The sequence below is a fragment of the Electrona antarctica genome (assembly GCF_951216825.1).
Source record: "Electrona antarctica genome assembly, chromosome: 7".
Taxonomy (NCBI): Eukaryota; Metazoa; Chordata; class Actinopteri; order Myctophiformes; family Myctophidae; genus Electrona; species Electrona antarctica.
In genome coordinates, this window is record NC_136812.1 from 4,536,365 (window position 1) to 4,554,919 (window position 18,555).

The window sequence follows — 18,555 nt, forward strand, 5'->3', positions numbered from 1 at the left end:
GCAGGGCTTTTTTATGTTAAATCAAATGATTCTGTCATAGAATGAGCACACCTGAAGATTAAATGTAAATGCTATTGCATTATGAATTCACCTTTGTCTCAACAAATGACTTATTACGAGTTGTATTTATATCGACCATATGACGTCTCACGTCGTCATTTTAAGGGCACTAAACAAACATTAAAAGTCCATAGACTTGGGGAGCCTGCTGGCCAAGTGATCGAGGCGCATGCCACACATAGGCCTATGTGTGTCTCTCACCTTCTCTCTCTCCCTTATTCCTGTCATTCTTCACTTGATAACTATATTTTTTTTTTGGCAGAAAAGCCTAAAAACAAACATTAAAAGTGTACAGACTTGGCAGCATGCCACATGACGTCATTTGGGTAAGCCATGCATTGAAGGGGATCTAAAGGGACCCGAAGGCAGTTGGCACTCAGCATGGAGGGTTGGATTGGGGGCAAGTCTTGCACGCTACAGAGACCGGAGATGGGTTGGTTCCTGCCCCGATGGGCCACCTGCAGTGAACCGTTGGCGCCCAAGGCTACCTAGTACTTACTACAACCAACCATTAAATTAATGTGTAATATACAATTATACATTCACACCCGCTGAACCACATTAAGCTAGGGACGTGCAGAGAGGGTTAGGAGAGGCAGGGGATGAAATACCGTTAAGAGCTGCACTTTTGGACAAAAATAGCGAAAATAGCAGATCTACAAGCTCTCAACGCGTCGCAGCGCGACGCGTTGAGAGCTTGTAGATCAGCTATTTTCGGGGGGCAACCCAGCACTCTTTAGCTAGTGGAGATGTGGTGTAACGACATGGATTTCTAAACACATTTGTTCAACGCAAAATGCTGCGTTCAAGTTCAGGAGACTTTGGAAAAAAGCAATTCTCCTGAATGCTGCCTTCTGGCATGGCATGGAAAGGAGAGGAGAGGAGGGGCATGTGCATTTCTTTCACCATAGAAAATGCTGCATTCGTGGTCTAGAGAGGGCAGGTGTTTTACAGACGGGTAAAAGGGCAGGGGCTGAAGCCCCTTTGACATCTATGTGTGCACGTCCCTGACATGAACTCTAGCATCCCATCTCTGCCGTTCTTATTTGGAGTAATAGAGCGTCGCAGTCCCGCCCCCTTCCATGACGACGCCAGGCCCAGTCCCGCCCCCTTCCATGACGACGCCAGGCCCAGTCCCGGCCCCTTCCATGACGACGCCAGGCCCAGTCCCGCCCCCTTCCATGACGACGCCAGGCCCAGTCCCGCCCCCTTCCATGACGACGCCAGGCCCAGTCCCGCCCCCTTCCATGACGACGCCAGGCCCAGTCCCGCCCCCTTCCATGACGACGCCAGGCCCAGTCCCGCGCCCTTCCATGACGACGCCAGGCCCAGTCCCGCCCCCTTCCATGACGACGCCAGGCCCAGTCCCGCCCCCTTCCATGACGACGCCAGGCCCAGTCCCGCCCCCTTCAATGACAACGCCAGGCCCAGTCCCGCCCCCTTCCATGACGACGCCAGGCCCAGTCCCGCCCTCTTCCATGACGACGCCAGGCCCAGTCCCGCCCCCTTCCATGACGACGCCAGGCCCAGTCCCGCCCCCTTTCATGACGACGCCAGGCCCAGGAAATAATTCCCAATGCATTTTCCCCATAGACATTTCAAAAAGTATTTATTTAAATACCTTATAAGCGCCGTACGAAGCCAACTCGAGTCGTGACAAATCATGACAATAAACACAATATTTTGGACCAAACAAATAATTACAAAGAAGAAAAACAAGAAAAAAAGTGTTGTAACCTGCCGTTTTCTTCTTCTTTCTAATTATTTGTTCGGCCCGAAAAATTTTGTTTGTTGTCATGATTTCTCATGATGATGGGAATCTGCTTAACTTTAATATAGGGTTTAATATGGTCCATGTTGAAGATCTGTTCAATCCATTCGTTTCCTATAAAACAGTGGTTTAATCTCAACCTGAGGGTCGGGACCCCCAGGGTCCCCACATGATTTTCTTTTTTTTGGGGGACTTGCTCATTACAAAAGTACAAACATTGGCCAAATTGTCAAATGATATGAGAAAGAAAAGAGGCAAACATTGTGTAAATAGGTGATCTACAAAAAAAGTGAGGCGTTGTGAGCTTGTAGATCTGCTATTTTCAAAAATATTCATCTGTGGAACCGAAAATGTAATGCCTCCCTCAACTCCTGTTCCAATATGCATATCAGGATCGGGGTTTGTCCCCAGTTCAAATATGATTATTTTGAGGGATCCCCACTCCCCAGTTCAAATGTGATTATTTTGAAGGGTCTCCAGTTCAAATATGATTATTTTGAGGGCCCCCCCAGTTCAAATATGATTATTTTGAGCCCCCCCCCCCAGTTCAAATATGATTATTTTGAGGGGTCCCCAGTTCAAATATGATTATTTTGAGGGGCCCCCCCAGTTCAAATATGATTATTTTGAGGGCCCCCCCAGTTCAAATATGATTATTTTGAGGGGCCCCCCAGGTCAAATACGGTATGATTATTTTGAGGGGCCCCCAGTTCAAATATGATTATTTTGAGGGGCCCCTCCAGTTCAAATATGATTATTTTGAGGGCCCCCCCCAGTTCAAATATGATTATTTTGAGGGCCCCCCCCAGTTCAAATATGATTATTTTGAGGGGCCCCCCAGGTCAAATACGGTATGATTATTTTGAGGGCCCCCCCCAGTTCAAATATGATTATTTTGAGGGCCCCCCCAGTTCAAATATGATTATTATGAGGGGCCCCCTAGTTCAAATATGATTATTATGAGGGGCCCCCTAGTTCAAATATGATTATTTTGAGGGGCCCCCCAGGTCAAATACGGTATGATTATTTTGAGGGGTCACGACCTGAAAAGGAAGGATCTGTAATGATGATGATCAGTCAGCGTGAAGGATCCAACCAGAACATGTGTTGTACATAAGCCTGGGGGGGGGGGGGGGGGGGGGTTACACTGCAATGAGTGATCTATCATAGTCTGTGACTTTGATATGACAACAAGTTGACATGAATCATATTCCTCATGACTAAACACAGGTCTGGAAACACCTTGGCATGACTTCATATCAAACAAAAATGTATGTCAAAAGGTTCATTCACATATAGAACGAATGGGAGTAAAATGCCATTTAAGACGTGTTGTAACCAATTGAAAAAACATGTCAGCACTTCTACAAGTAGGCTAGCATTTAGATCAAGATCTTTTTCAACCTGTTTACATGGATCGTCCACAAAGTAACAGTTTTTGTATTGACTACTTGGCTTTCGTTTGAAATTCTATATGTGAAATAAAATGTTCAATCAATCAATATCAAGCTGTGACGACCCCCTAAAATAATCATATTTTGGGGACCCCCCAGTTTGGGAACCACTATTAGGGGGTGTATAAAACAACAACAACAACAGAACACCAACTCAGTCCTGTCAGGTGAACTGACGTCACTCAGTCGTAGAGTCACGGTATTCGATAGGTCGCCAATTTCTGAGTAACAAGTATCAACAGAACTTGCAACTGTTGCAAGTGTGTCGTCTGTTGAGTGTTGACCCAGATGTGGCTGTTGCGGACCTCCGCACGCACGCGCGCGCGCGCACACACACACACACACACACACACACACACACACACGGAAAAGCGCACACGAACGCAAATCTATAAATCTGCGGTGTTGTGCAATATTTCGATGCCGATCTCTTCCTGTCGACCCCCCCCCCCCCCACCTAGTCCTCGAAAGTTGAAGTTACACACATTGACTACATTTCTACATAACATAATTATGGCTATTGATCATGTATTAAATATCAATAAACAAGCACAGCCTTTAAAAAAAACTTTCCGTTTTTGCTCATGTTTTTAGAAGCTATAAAACCTTAATTTGTACATATATATAAACCTGCAATAGGCCAATAACAAAATGTCCACAGCCATTACATAAAAAGATTTCCAGATCCAAATGGTAAAAATGTATGTCTTCTCTTCTAAAGTGGATTACTTCCTTACCTTATGCTGCAGGTGAGTCTTATAAAAAGTCCTGGATGTATTAAAAGTCTTGTAGAATTTCAGGGTGAAGTTCAAGTGTGTTCTATAAACTCCTACTGTAATCCCAGCTGTTAGAACCTATCATATGTATTTATATACAGTAGCCTACTGATCTTCCGCGAAACAAACATTCTAATGGTATGTCAATGTTATGTCAATGTGTGTCTCGTCTTGTCCTGCTGAGCATGTGGACTGCCCTGCCTATGCTCCACCCTCACTCTATACATCACCATCCCATAGCCCGGAGGGAGCGGCCTGCTCTGATACGCTGCTTGGCTGCCATGGGCAACCGGTATGGACGCATGTATTTCATCATAATAAATAATATTTACAAAAATAAACAAAAAAAAGGAAAACAATCTAATATAAAAGCAAAGAATAAATAATACAAAAATAGGTGCTAAAATAAGTAAGATTGTAAAAAAAATCACACCCGTGTGAAGTGAGCGATGCTCTTTCTTATCATCGTATATCATCATGACGTAACATGTTACTTTACAAATAATCATCATATTTGAACTGGGGACCCCTCAAAATAATGATAATTGAACTGGGGACCCCTGAAGATAATCATAATTGAACTGGGGAGTGGGGGGCCCTCAAAATAATCATATTTGAACTGGGGACCCCTCAAGATAATCATAATTGAACTGGGGAGTGGGGGGCCCTCAAAATAATCATATTTGAACTGGGGACCCCTCAAAATAATCATATTTGAACTGGGGACCCCTCAAAATAATCATATTTGAACTTGGGTTCAAACAGATGAATATTTTTTAAAATAGAAGATCTACAAGCTCACAACGCCTCACTTTTTTGTAGATCGCCTATATTTACACAATGTTTGCCTCTTTCACATATCATTTGACAATTTGGCCAATGTTTGACCCGTTTTTATAAGTATAGTTTGTACTTTTGTAATGAGCAAGTCCTTAAATGTCACTTCACACAGTCCATCCGTGGACAAGAAAATCACGTGGGGACCCTGGGGGTCCCGACCCTCAGGTTGAGAAGGAAACAAATGGATTCAACAGATCTTCAACATGGACCATATTAAACCGACCCTCAGGTTGAGAAGGAAACAAATGGATTCAACAGATCTTCAACATGGACCATATTAAACCGACCCTCAGGTTGAGAAGGAAACAAATGGATTGAACAGATCTTCAACATGGACCATATTAAACCGACCCTCAGGTTGAGAAGGAAACAAATGGATTCAACAGATCTTCAACATGGACCATATTAAACCGACCCTCAGGTTGAGAAGGAAACAAATGGATTCAACAGATCTTCAACATGGACCATATTAAACCGACCCTCAGGTTGAGAAGGAAACAAATGGATTCAACAGATCTTCAACATGGACCATATTAAACCGACCCTCAGGTTGAGAAGGAAACAAATGGATTCAACAGATCTTCAACATGGACCATATTAAACTCTTAGCCTGCCGCCATTAATTAATCCCTCGATTGCGTATTGCCATGGTTTAATCACGCGTGACACTTACTTTGAAGAGCCAAATATCCGTAATCGCATTTTACTATGAAACCATTCCGTGTGTGTTGACGAAGCTGGTGCTCGTTCTCTCGGTCGGTGGTGGAAAAAGTGGACCGCGAGTATCACAGCGCCTGCTACAGGCCGTTGAAAACGCTTGTCTGGGACAAAGCGTCCTCTGCAATGTCGCTTCTGTGAGATAAAGCCGTCTGAAACCAGAGCCGGCAATGTAAGTGGATGCGCGCGCATTTTCAAAATGGCCGCGCCCATTGTGTCAGAAGCATAACAAAGCTAACTGACGGTAGATTTCGATACGATCGTATTAAAACATGCATTAATGAATACATCGCTGTTAAAACGGCTTTTCCGTTTGTGGCAGGCTACAAGATTCTACGTTTTAAAATTCCTATGTTCCTGGCGGGTAAACGATTAAACCGACCCTCAGGTTGAGAAGGAAACAAATGGATTCAACAGATCTTCAACATGGACCATATTAAACCCTATATTAAAGTTAGGCAGATTCCCATCGTCACCAAGGGCTTCATGTGGTTCAGCGCGTGTGTATGTATAATATATTACAAAACAAATTAACTTTATAGGTTGTACTAGTAGGTACAGGTAGCCTTGGGCGCCAACGGTTCACTGCAGGTGGCCCATCGGGCAGGAACCAACCCATCTCCTGTTTCTGTAGCGTGCAAGACTTGCCCCCAATCCAACCCTCCATGCTGAGTGCCAACTGCCAAGCAGGGAGCCACCGGGTCCCTGTTACAGCCCCTTCAGGGAGCCACCGGGTCCCTGTTACAGCCCCTTCAGGGAGCCACCGGGTCCCTGTTACAGCCCCTTCAGGGAGCCACCGGGTCCCTGTTACAGCCCCTTCAGGGAGCCACCGGGTCCCTGTTACAGCCCCTTCAGGGAGCCACCGGGTCCCTGTAACAGCCCCTTCAATGCATGGCTTACCCAAATGACGTCATGTGGCATGCAGCCAAGTCTGTGCACTTCTGTTTGTTTAGAGCACTTTCGACAAAAAAACGTTTGCCAGCCAAGTCTATGGAAAAAATAATAATAATCACACCCGTGTGAACTGAGTGGTGCAGTGACGTCACACACTAACCATAGCAACCATGCTCACCCCTACGTGGCCCCACGTACAGGTACACAGGTACATACAGACAAAGCTGGTTATTGGAGTGGTTTGCACCACTCAAAAATATATATATATATATTTTTTTACTTTTCTGCCTTTAGTATCAAGTGAAGATAGACAGGACGGAGGGGGAGAGAAAAGGGGAGAGACACGCAGCAAAGGTCGTCATGAACGGGACTCGAACACGTGACGCGCTGTCAGGCCAGAGCCTATCTGTGACATGCGCCTGGACCACTTGACCAGTGGGCGGCCAAAGTCTATGGACTTTTAATGTTTGTTTAGTGCCCTAAAATGTAGTACTTTTTTTTCTCCAAAACATGCCATATAAATTAAGACGACATGACTACATGAGACTAATAAAGGCAAAGCGTATTTAATTAACACAACACAGGCGAACAACAAGAGTAAAATGTACTATTTTGTCAGTGCTATGATTTTACAATCATACATGTTCCGTTTGAGTGTCTCAACCTGAGAAGTGACTGAAATACAAAGTCGATAGAAACACCTCCTAGGAGGAACGGTGCAGTGATAAACACCTAGAATCATGTGAGCTGATGCAGGAACGCTGGATACCGGAGAACTCTCCAGTTTACCGACTCGCCGCGGTTTAGTGCATTTTAGTTTTACTTCACCTTCATTTAAATTGCATTGAATTGAGAGAGAGAGAGGATAGTTGTGTAGAGTTTACACTAAATTAAGTAGGAATGCTAAAGTTTAAACACCAAAGTACCGAAACAATGTAATTCATTACTAAACAATATCCTGAAATGGTAGGCCTACTTATTATTGGTATTCACATTTCATACATTTTTTTATCATTATCTAGCTGACCATTTAATTGCACAAAATAATTTGATCACTTTGGAAATTAACTATAACATCTGTGGGTTTGACATCCTACACTGATGAAGACAGCATGTTAGCATAACGCTGAAGACATTGATGAAGAATTTTCGCTGTGGCGAGTTGGTAAACTGGCGAGTTCTCCGGCTACCGGAACGGTGCAGTGATAGAATCATGTGAGCTGGTGCAGGAACGGTGCCGCGTTGACCTTCCTCTGCCTGGAGAAACAGGCCTCCAGCCAGCTCTTCTGGACCACCACAGCCTGAGGGTACCGTCTCTTCATGTCCACCAGCTCCTATAGTGACCACAGAAAACACCGCCACATCGTCAAGAAATATACCGCGTCCGCAAGTCAGGAATTCTCTTCGGGGTTTGAGTAACATGGTGACGACGTCACATTCCAGGAATCAGCACATTCCAGGAACCACCCTGCTTTCCTCTGTGGTGGAAAATATTGCTCGGCTCCGGCATTGCCTATGGGGAGGGCGCAATCATTTACGATGTTGTACTCGTACATAACTGGAACGGCGCTGAGTCAGTGGTGACTGAGGCTGAGCCAAGACACAGAAGACGTTGCAGTGGCATGATGGGTTGTGTACCGCAGGCTGTATTTCTATTTATTATTCTGGATCAGGTGAAACGGATGAAATTCTGACTCGGGATTCCTTGTTGTTGCCTCAATAAACGCTATATGCTATATATATATATATGCTATATATATAACAAGCTCTACCTAAGGTAGAGCTTGTTCCAGAACGGCTAAGCTGTACTAAACGTTGCTCATATAATGTCCGTTTATGTAACATGAAAAACTAAACACAGTTGTGATCCAGTTTTAGCATTAATCATACAATATGCAATTTTCTACGTCAATATATATTTCTGTCACTTCTATCTACCATTTAAACCCTATATATACTTAGTTGAAAGGGGTCCCCCACAGCTCTATACTAGGCCCTCTTCTATGAACGCACAAATCTCTTTGCTCCCCGGGATAGTTACGCTATAGGGTTCATGACGTTGAATGAAGATGTTCTGCTGAAACGTCCAGCCAGGTTAACACTGACCTGTGTGTGGACACTGTGCTCCACCTCACCAGGTTAACACTGACCTGTGTGTGGACGCTGTGGTCCACCTCGGCAGGTTGACACTGACCTCTGTGTGGACGCTGTGCTCCACCTCGGCAGGTTAAAACACTGACCTCTGTGTGGACGCTGTGCTCCACCTCGGGAGGTTAACACTGACCTGTGTGGACGCTGTGCTCCACCTCGGGAGGTTAACACTGACCTGTGTGTGGACGCTGTGCTCCACCTCGGCAGGTTAACAGTAACACTGACCTGTGTGTGGACGATGTGCTCCACCTCGGGAGGTTAACACTGACCTGTGTGTGGACGCTGTGCTCCACCTCACCAGGTTAACACTGACCTGTGTGTGGACGCTGTGGTCGACCTCGGCAGGTTGACACTGACCTGTGTGTGGACGCTGTGCTCCACCTCGGCAGGTTGACACTGACCTCTGTGTGGACGCTGTGCTCCACCTCGGCAGGTTGACACTGACCTCTGTGTGGACGCTGTGCTCCACCTCGGGAGGTTAACACTGACCTGTGTGTGGACGCTGTGCTCCACCTCGGCAGGTTAACAGTAACACTGACCTGTGTGTGGACGCTGTGCTCCACCTCGGGAGGTTAACACTGACCTGTGTGTGGACGCTGTGCTCCACCTCGGGAGGTTAACACTGACCTGTGTGTGGACGCTGTGCTCCACCTCGGGAGGTTAACACTGACCTGTGTGTGGACGCTGTGCTCCACCTCGGGAGGTTAACACTGACCTGTGTGTGGACGCTGTGCCCCACCTCGGCAGGTTAACAGTAACACTGACCTGTGTGTGGACGCTGTGCTCCACCTCGGGAGGTTAACACTGACCTGTGTGTGGACGCTGTGCCCCACCTCGACAGGTTGACAGTAACACTGACCTGTGTGTGGACGCTGTGCTCCACCTCGACAGGTTAACACTGACCTCTGTGTGGACGCTGTGCTCCACCTCGGCAGGTTAACACTGACCTGTGTGTGGACGCTGTGCCCCACCTCGACAGGTTGACAGTAACACTGACCTGTGTGTGGACGCTGTGCTCCACCTCGACAGGTTACCACTGACGTCTGTGTGGACGCTGTGCTCCACCTCGACAGGTTGACAGTAACACTGACCTGTGTGTGGACGCTGTGCTCCACCTCGACAGGTTACCACTGACCTCTGTGTGGACGCTGTGCTCCACCTCGACAGGTTACCACTGACCTCTGTGTGGACGCTGTGCTCCACCTCGACAGGTTACCACTGACCTCTGTGTGGACGCTGTGCTCCACCTCGGCAGGTTACCACTGACCTCTGTGTGGACGCTGTGCTCCACCTCGGCAGCTATGTGCGTGACGTCTGGACTCAGGACCTCCTCTTCGTCACCGTCATAAGTGAAGGTCTCTGTTAAGGAGCTGTCTAGCACAGTGTGAGGGTCAATGAAACACAAGTCTTACTGTATGCCTTAACTTATAATCTACAAAGTAACGGCTTGACTGTACAGCAAATATTTGATCTACAGTAAACAGCGTGGCCCTGGGGTTAAGAGTGTCCGCCATGAAACTGGGAGGTCGGGGTTCGATCCCCTGGTCGAGTCATACCAAAGACAATAATAAATGGGACTCCCTGCTTGACACTCAGCAGCATCAAGGGTTAGACTGCTGGGGTTAAGTACCTGCGACAAACTACTAGCGTGATGTCCAGGGGGTGTACCTGTACAGTACATCTAGTCAAGGGGGTGTACTTGTACATCAAGCTGCCTCACGCTACAGAAACAGGAGTTAGGCTCCTGCCCTATGGGCCTCGTGTCTTGGCAAGGCCTACGATGTGTTGTGTCACGTTGTTTGCTGCAGATCGATACTTGTCGAAGGACAACCCTGTCGCACGGCAGCGGCGAATCAATTAAACGTAACTGTGTTACATGCTGACTAGCCTGGGGTCCACCTATGCTTTCTATGGCATAGGCAGCTCCCGGCAGGATCCGCCGGGAGAATCTAGACGCAGCTGCGCGACATGAGACTAATTAATTAGAGCGACAGAGAGATACAGGAGTGTGTGTGTGTGTGTACTGGTGTGCGTGTCAGGTGCAGACGATCATAAATCAGCAGAGAGTGATCGGCGTTTGCGCTACTCTATGCCGAATTGAAGTGGACTTTTATTTTTCTCCCTGGAAATAAAAACGTCTGTGTTTCCGAGGCTACATGACTGACTATTAGCCTAGGAGGCCCTAGGCTGTCTACAATGCAGGGTTATTACATATAAAAGAGCGAAAATAAGTTTGTTATAACTGAACCGAAAAGGAAAAGTAAAGTAAACCTAAACTAAATTAAATTAAAGACGATAGCTAACCAATCTTGGTTTTAGTTTTTCTGCCATGTGATGCTATGCATTCCGTCATCCTACCCCTTTCAGCTTCTATATAAATCAAGGCATTCCTCATAATACCTACCTGAAAAACATACACCAAATAAAACAACAAATCTAAAACTAGTACATTCTTCAACTTAAATAAAAACAGCACACAGAAAAATGTTGTGAGTTGTGGTTTGTGTTAGCTCGTTAGAGGATATGTGAAGAGGTAACGGCCCAGCCTCTTCCTCTCGGACGCCGGCAGGTTGTAGAAGAACACATGGACTCCGTTCATGAAGCTGGGCAGCTGGGAGCGAGAGGAGGGTCCGGAGGGGGCGTCCGTCTCCTGCTGGGAGCGAGAGGAGGGTCCGGAGGGGGCGTCCGTCTCCTGCTGGGAGCGAGAGGAGGGTCCGGAGGGGGCGTCCGTCTCCTGCTGGGAGCGAGAGGAGGGTCCGGAGGGGGCGTCCGTCTCCTGCTGGGAGCGAGAGGAGGGTCCGGAGGGGGCGTCCGTCTCCTGCTGGGAGCGAGAGGAGGGTCCGGAGGGGGCGTCCGTCTCCTGCTGGGAGGGTTCTGAGGGGGCGTCTGTGTCCTGCTGGGAGGGTTCGGAGGGGGCTTCTGTGTCCTGCTGGGAGGGAGAGGAGTGTCCGGAGGGGGCGTCCGTCTCCTGCTGGGAGGGTTCGGAGGGGGCTTCTGTGTCCTGCTGGGAGCGAGAGGAGTGTCCGGAGGGGGCTTCTGTGTCCTGCTGGGAGGGTTCGGAGGGGGCGTCCGTCTCCTGCTGGGAGGGTTCGGAGGGGGCTTCTGTGTCCTGCTGGGAGCGAGAGGAGTGTCCTGAGGGGGGTTCTGTCTCCTCCATGTCCCGGCTCGGGCTGTCCGATCCTGGTGTTGGTGACGTGGGCGAGGACGCCGGTGGAGGCGAGGCCTTGGGCGCGGCCGCTCCACGTGGGGTTCCTGTGTTCCTGGCCGCTCTACTGTGGTAATATCTGGACGTCACTCAGGTCAAGGACAAAGGGTTAAATACATCGTGAAGCCACGTCGTCGTCACACAAATAGTTTCATTTTAACATCTTAAACCCACAGGTCAGCGTCATTATTCCAACCACCCGCCCCATTACTAACCCTGTCCCTAACCTCACACCAAGCCACGTTGTCAGAACATTGCGTCGGAATTACGAGCAGATCCCGAACCCTCAGAACCTTCCGTTTTTCCGACCACAACACCAAATCTCTTCACCAATCAGATCGGCTATTTTTGGCAGAATGTTTGCCAATCGTGACAAGCCCAGAAAAAGAGGTTTCATGTTGTTAAAACGCCATTTTAAAAACTACAACTATCTCTGTCCACACGTTCATTTTAGCACCGTTTTATGTCTGCAGTACTGCTGCATTTCTTCTGATTTTGTGTTTTTCATCCGTTTTTCCAAAAAAACGCGTCCATTCTGCAAGGACCTTAACGCACCTGAAAATGCACGTCACAGTTCACACTACCATTTCATGTACACTAGAGACCTGCAGACGAGGTCTTTTGTCACCCGAATCCGCGTGTGCATATTTATAATCCGCCCGTTATCCGACCGCATTAACCCATTTTGACAGTTTTCTGAAAAAGCTATGTTTATATGTCAGTCGTTCTTCGATTTTTCAAAAATAGCAGACCTACAAGCTCGTAGCGCGCCACTCGGTGGCGCGCGGTTTATCCAATATTAATTTATAATATATTTGAATGAAATCCACCCTAAACTGTGGCAACCGCGGCTAAATCCGCCATCTGCAGGTCTCTAATGTACACCCATTGCTATGGAGTGATGTTTCAGGTCTCTAATGTACACCCATTGCTATGGAATGATGTTTCAGGTCTCTAATGTACACCCATTGCTATGGAGTGATGTTTCAGGTCTCTAATGTACACCCATTGCTATGGAATGATGTTTCAGGTCTCTAATGTACACCCATTGCTATGGAGTGATGTTTCAGGTCTCTAATGTACACCCATTGCTATAGAGTGATGTTTCAGGTCTCTAATGTACACCCATTGCTATGGAGTGATGTTTCAGGTCTCTAATGTACACCCATTGCTATAGAGTGATGTTTCAGGTCTCTAATGTACACCCATTGCTATGGAGTGATGTTTCAGGTCTCTAATGTACACCCATTGCTATGGAGTGATGTTTCAGGTCTCTAATGTACACCCATTGCTATGGAGTGATGTTTCAGGTCTCTAATGTACACCCATTGCTATGGAGTGATGTTTCAGGTCTCTAATGTACACCCATTGCTATGGAGTGATGTTTCAGGTCTCTAATGTACACCCATTGCTATGGAGTGATGTTTCAGGTCTCTAATGTACACCCATTGCTATAGAGTGATGTTTCAGGTCTCTAATGTACACCCATTGCTATAGAGTGATGTTTCAGGTCTCTAATGTACACCCATTGCTATGGAGTGATGTTTCAGGTCTCTAATGTACACCCATTGCTATAGAGTGATGTTTCAGGTCTCTAATGTACACCCATTGCTATAGAGTGATGTTTCAGGTCTCTAATGTACACCCATTGCTATGGAGTGATGTTTCAGGTCTCTAATGTACACCCATTGCTATGGAGTGATGTTTCAGGTCTCTAATGTACACCCATTGCTATGGAGTGATGTTTCAGGTCTCTAATGTACACCCATTGCTATGGAGTGATGTTTCAGGTCTCTAATGTACACCCATTGCTATGGAGTGATGTTTCAGGTCTCTAATGTACACCCATTGCTATGGAGTGATGTTTCAGGTCTCTAATGTACACCCATTGCTATGGAGTGATGTTTCAGGTCTCTAATGTACACCCATTGCTATGGAGTGATGTTTCAGGTCTCTAATGTACACCCATTGCTATGGAGTGATGTTTCAGGTCTCTAATGTACACCCATTGCTATGGAGTGATGTTTCAGGTCTCTAATGTACACCCATTGCTATAGAGTGATGTTTCAGGTCTCTAATGTACACCCATTGCTATGGAGTGATGTTTCAGGTCTCTAATGTACACCCATTGCTATGGAGTGATGTTTCTACTAACAGGAGTGTTTGTCTCTCCAGCTCTTTAGTAAACAGAAAATACATTTTCAGAACTCGTACAACAGGATAAACAGGGTAAACAAGTGCAATTGGAAGTGAAAAAACAAATAAATGAGCAGACATGATTGAAACTGGAACACCTTCAGGGTGATTAACCCATTTTGAGGTCGATAAAAAATCTGAAAAACCTATGTTTCTATGTCAGTGGTGCTCAACCTTTTTCATGTCAAGGACCCCCAGAATTATCTCTATTGGGCCACGGACCCCCATCTCAAAATATGTAGTTCCAGGAACCCCCCAGAAGCAAATAGTTTAGTTAAAAATGTTCGCTCTGAAAGTATATATTCAATGATTTGCACCACATTTTAACGACTTTTCAAAAATAGCGGACCTACAAGCTCGTAGCGCGCCACTCGGTGGCGCGCTATGAGCTTGTAGATCTGCTATTTTTCAATAGCTAAATTATAACATAATGTTTAAAACACCAAAAGGGGTTCCCGTCCAGAATGGTTAAATCCCCTGTCGGTGAATTATCTCCCGACAATGACCACCTAGCCAGATATTATCCCTTCTTACATAAAGCATTTCCCTGTTTTGACTGCAGTAGGATACATGGACGTGGGGACTCCTTTGGACGCCAGGTGTTTCCTGATGAGTCTCTCCGTGCCGTACCAGTTGAAGCCCTTGGTGGCGTGGCCGATGCGGGGCAGGTGGACGCTCGCTAAGGAGAAACACACACAGCTGCACCGTGATCATGTGACCTGACACCCACACGTGTCATCAGTGTCCACGCATGCTATATCGCTGCGTTCACACCGACAGATACAAATCTCAATATGATTGTTGTATTCTGACAGCTCAGTGGCCTTGTGGTTAGAGTGTCCGCCCTGAGACTGGGAGGTCGGGGTTCGATCCCCGGCCGGGTCATACCAAAGACTGTAAAAATGGGACCCAGTGCCTCCCTGCTTGACACTCAGCATCAAGGGTTGGATTGGGGGGTAAGTCCCTGCGACATACTAGCGTCATGTCCAGGGGGTGTACTTGTACATCAAGCTGCCTCACGCTACAGAAATAGGAGATAGGCTCCTGGCCTATGGGCATCGTGGCTACAGAAACAGGAGATAGGCTCCTGGCCTATGGGCATCGTGGCTACAGAAACAGGAGATAGGCTCCTGGCCTATGGGCATCGTGGCTACAGAAACAGAGATAGGCTCCTGGCCTATGGGCATCGTGGCTACAGAAACAGGAGATAGGCTCCTGGCCTATGGGCATCGTGGCTACAGAAACAGGAGATAGGCTCCTGGCCTATGGGCATCGTGGCTACAGAAACAGAGATAGGCTCCTGGCCTATGGGCATCGTGGCTACAGAAACAGGAGATAGGCTCCTGGCCTATGGGCATCGTGGCTACAGAAACAGAGATAGGCTCCTGGCCTATGGGCCTCGTGGCTACAGAAACAGGAGATAGGCTCCTGGCCTATGGGCATCGTGGCTACAGAAACAGGAGATAGGCTCCTGCCCCTATGGGCCTCGTGGCTCGGCAAGGCTACTTATTTATTCTGCATTATATGCACGCTAGTACGCTACTGTATATAAATAAACTGACTAATAAATAAAAGACTAAAGAATCATTTTGATAATAAAAGATTGACGGTACCTTTCTTTTTCTTGGCTGCAGTCTGAATCTTCAGCAGAGCTTGGTCCAGAGCGCTGAGATGGATTCCAGACAGGTTGTTAGCTTTGTCTCTCTGCTGCGCCACGATGAGAGCCAGCTGGAAGAGGACACGGCACAGTTTAACAATAAACATATTAATAAACATAGTAATAGACTTATTAATAAAGCTTATTGAGGTGCAAAAAGACGATAGAATAATGACACTGAGGATTTTAGGAAATGAACACGCACCAGGTCTTGACCGTCCATTCTGGACTGTTTGTCATCGATGGGGAAGAGGAGGACGCGCCCCAGCTCCAAGTCTGAAACACATGAGATTTACAATGACCTCCACCATCTTGACCTTTGACCTGCGCAGGACATCTAAAGCAGTGGTTCTCAACCACCAGGGGCTTCAAATGGACCCTTACGGCTCAGTAACTAACCACCAGGGGCTTCAAAAGGACCCTTACGGCTCAGTAACTAACCACCAGGGGCTTCAAAAGGACCCTTACGGCTCAGTAACTCTGAGCGTGTACACGTCTGAACATGCTCAGAGAAGCACGGAGGATTGTACAGTGTAGTAGATTTGGGGTCCCACAGATAAAATATTGTATCAAATGGGGGGTCTGTGACCTAATGCATATCAAAGAATCACTCATCTAAAGCCTTGAAGAGCTCAAAGCAGGGAATCTACATACTGTAGGAGTGTTTAGGCTACAGTATGTCCAGACTGGTAGCCTCTAAATCTGTGTTCTTTCTTAGCCTATCCAGAATGGAATCATGTCTGAACACCATAAAACTACATGGATTCATTTTAATATTTTTCTAATCAGATTTGAACCACATTCCTAGGCGACATGAAATGTGATTGACATTCAGTCAGTTGTCCCATTCTGGACCAACTGACTGAATGAATGGACACTGAAGTGATTTATACTTTCATGTACGATGGTGTCACTCGCAGAATCTACAAGCCCAAAACAACTGCTTGATCTGTTATTGTCGGAGAAATCTGATCACTTGCAAAAAACTGTGTGAACACAGACAGAAACAAATGGGATTTACCTGCAGTCACAACAAGGCCTTCTTAGTATCAATCTTATAATTATGAATATATTATGGTATAAAATTGATTGAGAACAGATCCCACCTTTCATGGTACCGGCCAACTCGTACTGTTTGCGTGGTTCGTCAGACCTGGACTCCAGGGCTGTGAACAAACCACCTCTACCCCAGCGACCCGAGTCATCTGTGCAGGATACAAACACAACACAATTAATCCAACGACAACAATATATATACGATTTGGCCGTGGCTCAAATACTGAAAAAATCACACCCGTGTGAACTGAGTGGTGTAAGGTTTTATATAGCATGATCAGTTGTGGTCTGACGTAATGTCTGACGTAATGAAATCACTGATGTGATGATTTGTGACCATGAAGTTGATTCAGCTGGAGTTTTTGTCCGATGTGAGGTATTATATAAGGTAAGGTATTATATAGCCTGATCAGCTCTGATCTGACGTAATGAAATCACACCCGGATGTGATTTCACAACTGGCTTTTTTTGTGCAGAAAAAATGAGCATGGTTGCTACGGTCATCCAGTTCACCCGGGTGTGATTTCATTACGTCAGAAATTATTTTGAACATAGCAACCATGCTCATTTTTTTCTGCACACAAAAGCCAGTTGTAGGAGTGGTTTACACCACTCAAAAATAAATAATGGACCTTGATATGAAAAGGGTTGAATACCAATGTCCTAAAGGCCTGTTCATACTCTACCACCGAAAACTACAACATGACGTCACGTCCTAAAGGCCTGTTCATACTCTACCACCGAAAACTACAACATGACGTCACGTCCTAAAGGCCTGTTCATACTCTACCACCGAAAACTACAACATGACGTCATCCTAAAGGCCTGTTCATACTCTACCACCGAAAACTACAACATGACGTCACTATGTCCTAAAGGCCTGTTCATACTCTACCACCGAAAACTACAACATGACGTCACTATGTCCTAAAGGCCTGTTCATACTCTACCACCGGAAACTACAACATGACGTCACTATGTCCTAAAGGCCTGTTCATACTCTACCACCGAAAACTACAACATGACGTCACTATGTCCTAAAGGCCTGTTCATACTCTACCACCGAAAACTACAACATGACGTCACGGCGCGGTGATAAGGCCTGTTCATACTCTACCACCGAAAACTACAACATGACGTCACTATGTCCTAAAGGCCTGTTCATACTCTACCACCGAAAACTACAACATGACGTCACGGCCTGTTCATACTCTACCACCGAAAACTACAACATGACGTCACGGCCTGTTCATACTCTACCACCGAAAACTACAACATGACGTCACGGCGCGGTGATAAGGCCTGTTCATACTCTACCACCGAAAACTACAACATGACGTCACGGCGCGGTGATAATGTCCTAAAGGCCTGTTCATACTCTACCACCGAAAACTACAACATGACGTCACGGCGCGGTGATAATGTCCTAAAGGCCTGTTCATACTCTACCACCGAAAACTACAACATGACGTCACGGCGCGGTGATAAGCCACTCACCGCTCACCCAAACACTTTGCTTTTGAGTGGTGTAAACCACTCCTACAACTGGCTTTGTTAGTGCAGAAAAAATGAGCATGGTTGCTATGTTCACCCTGAGCATGGTTGCTATGAAATCACACCCGGGTGAACAGGGTGAACATAGCAACCATGCTCATTTTTTCTGCACAGAAAAAAACCCTGTTCACCCGGGTGTGATTTCATTACGTCAGACATGATTTCATTACGTCAGACAGGCTATATAAGACCTTACACCACTCAGTTCACACGGGTGTGATTTT

General features: G+C 46.5%; 1 protein-coding gene across 1 annotated transcript in view; it reads right to left on the reverse strand.

Moving 5' to 3' along the window:
- Positions 1–7,078: 7,078 nt before the first annotated feature.
- The window catches only part of chd1l (chromodomain helicase DNA binding protein 1-like), a 45,440-nt gene continuing 33,963 nt past the window's right edge, over positions 7,079–18,555 (reverse strand). Inside the window, exons 19-25 of the mRNA XM_079506080.1 lie at positions 16,828–16,926; positions 15,927–15,997; positions 15,678–15,792; positions 14,635–14,743; positions 11,202–11,947; positions 9,931–10,022; positions 7,079–7,846 (exon numbers count right to left, since the gene is read on the reverse strand). Of these exons, the coding sequence (XP_079362206.1) occupies positions 7,724–7,846; positions 9,931–10,022; positions 11,202–11,947; positions 14,635–14,743; positions 15,678–15,792; positions 15,927–15,997; positions 16,828–16,926 (1,355 nt within the window). The 3' untranslated portion in view covers positions 7,079–7,723. The remainder of the gene's footprint in view (positions 7,847–9,930; positions 10,023–11,201; positions 11,948–14,634; positions 14,744–15,677; positions 15,793–15,926; positions 15,998–16,827; positions 16,927–18,555) is intronic.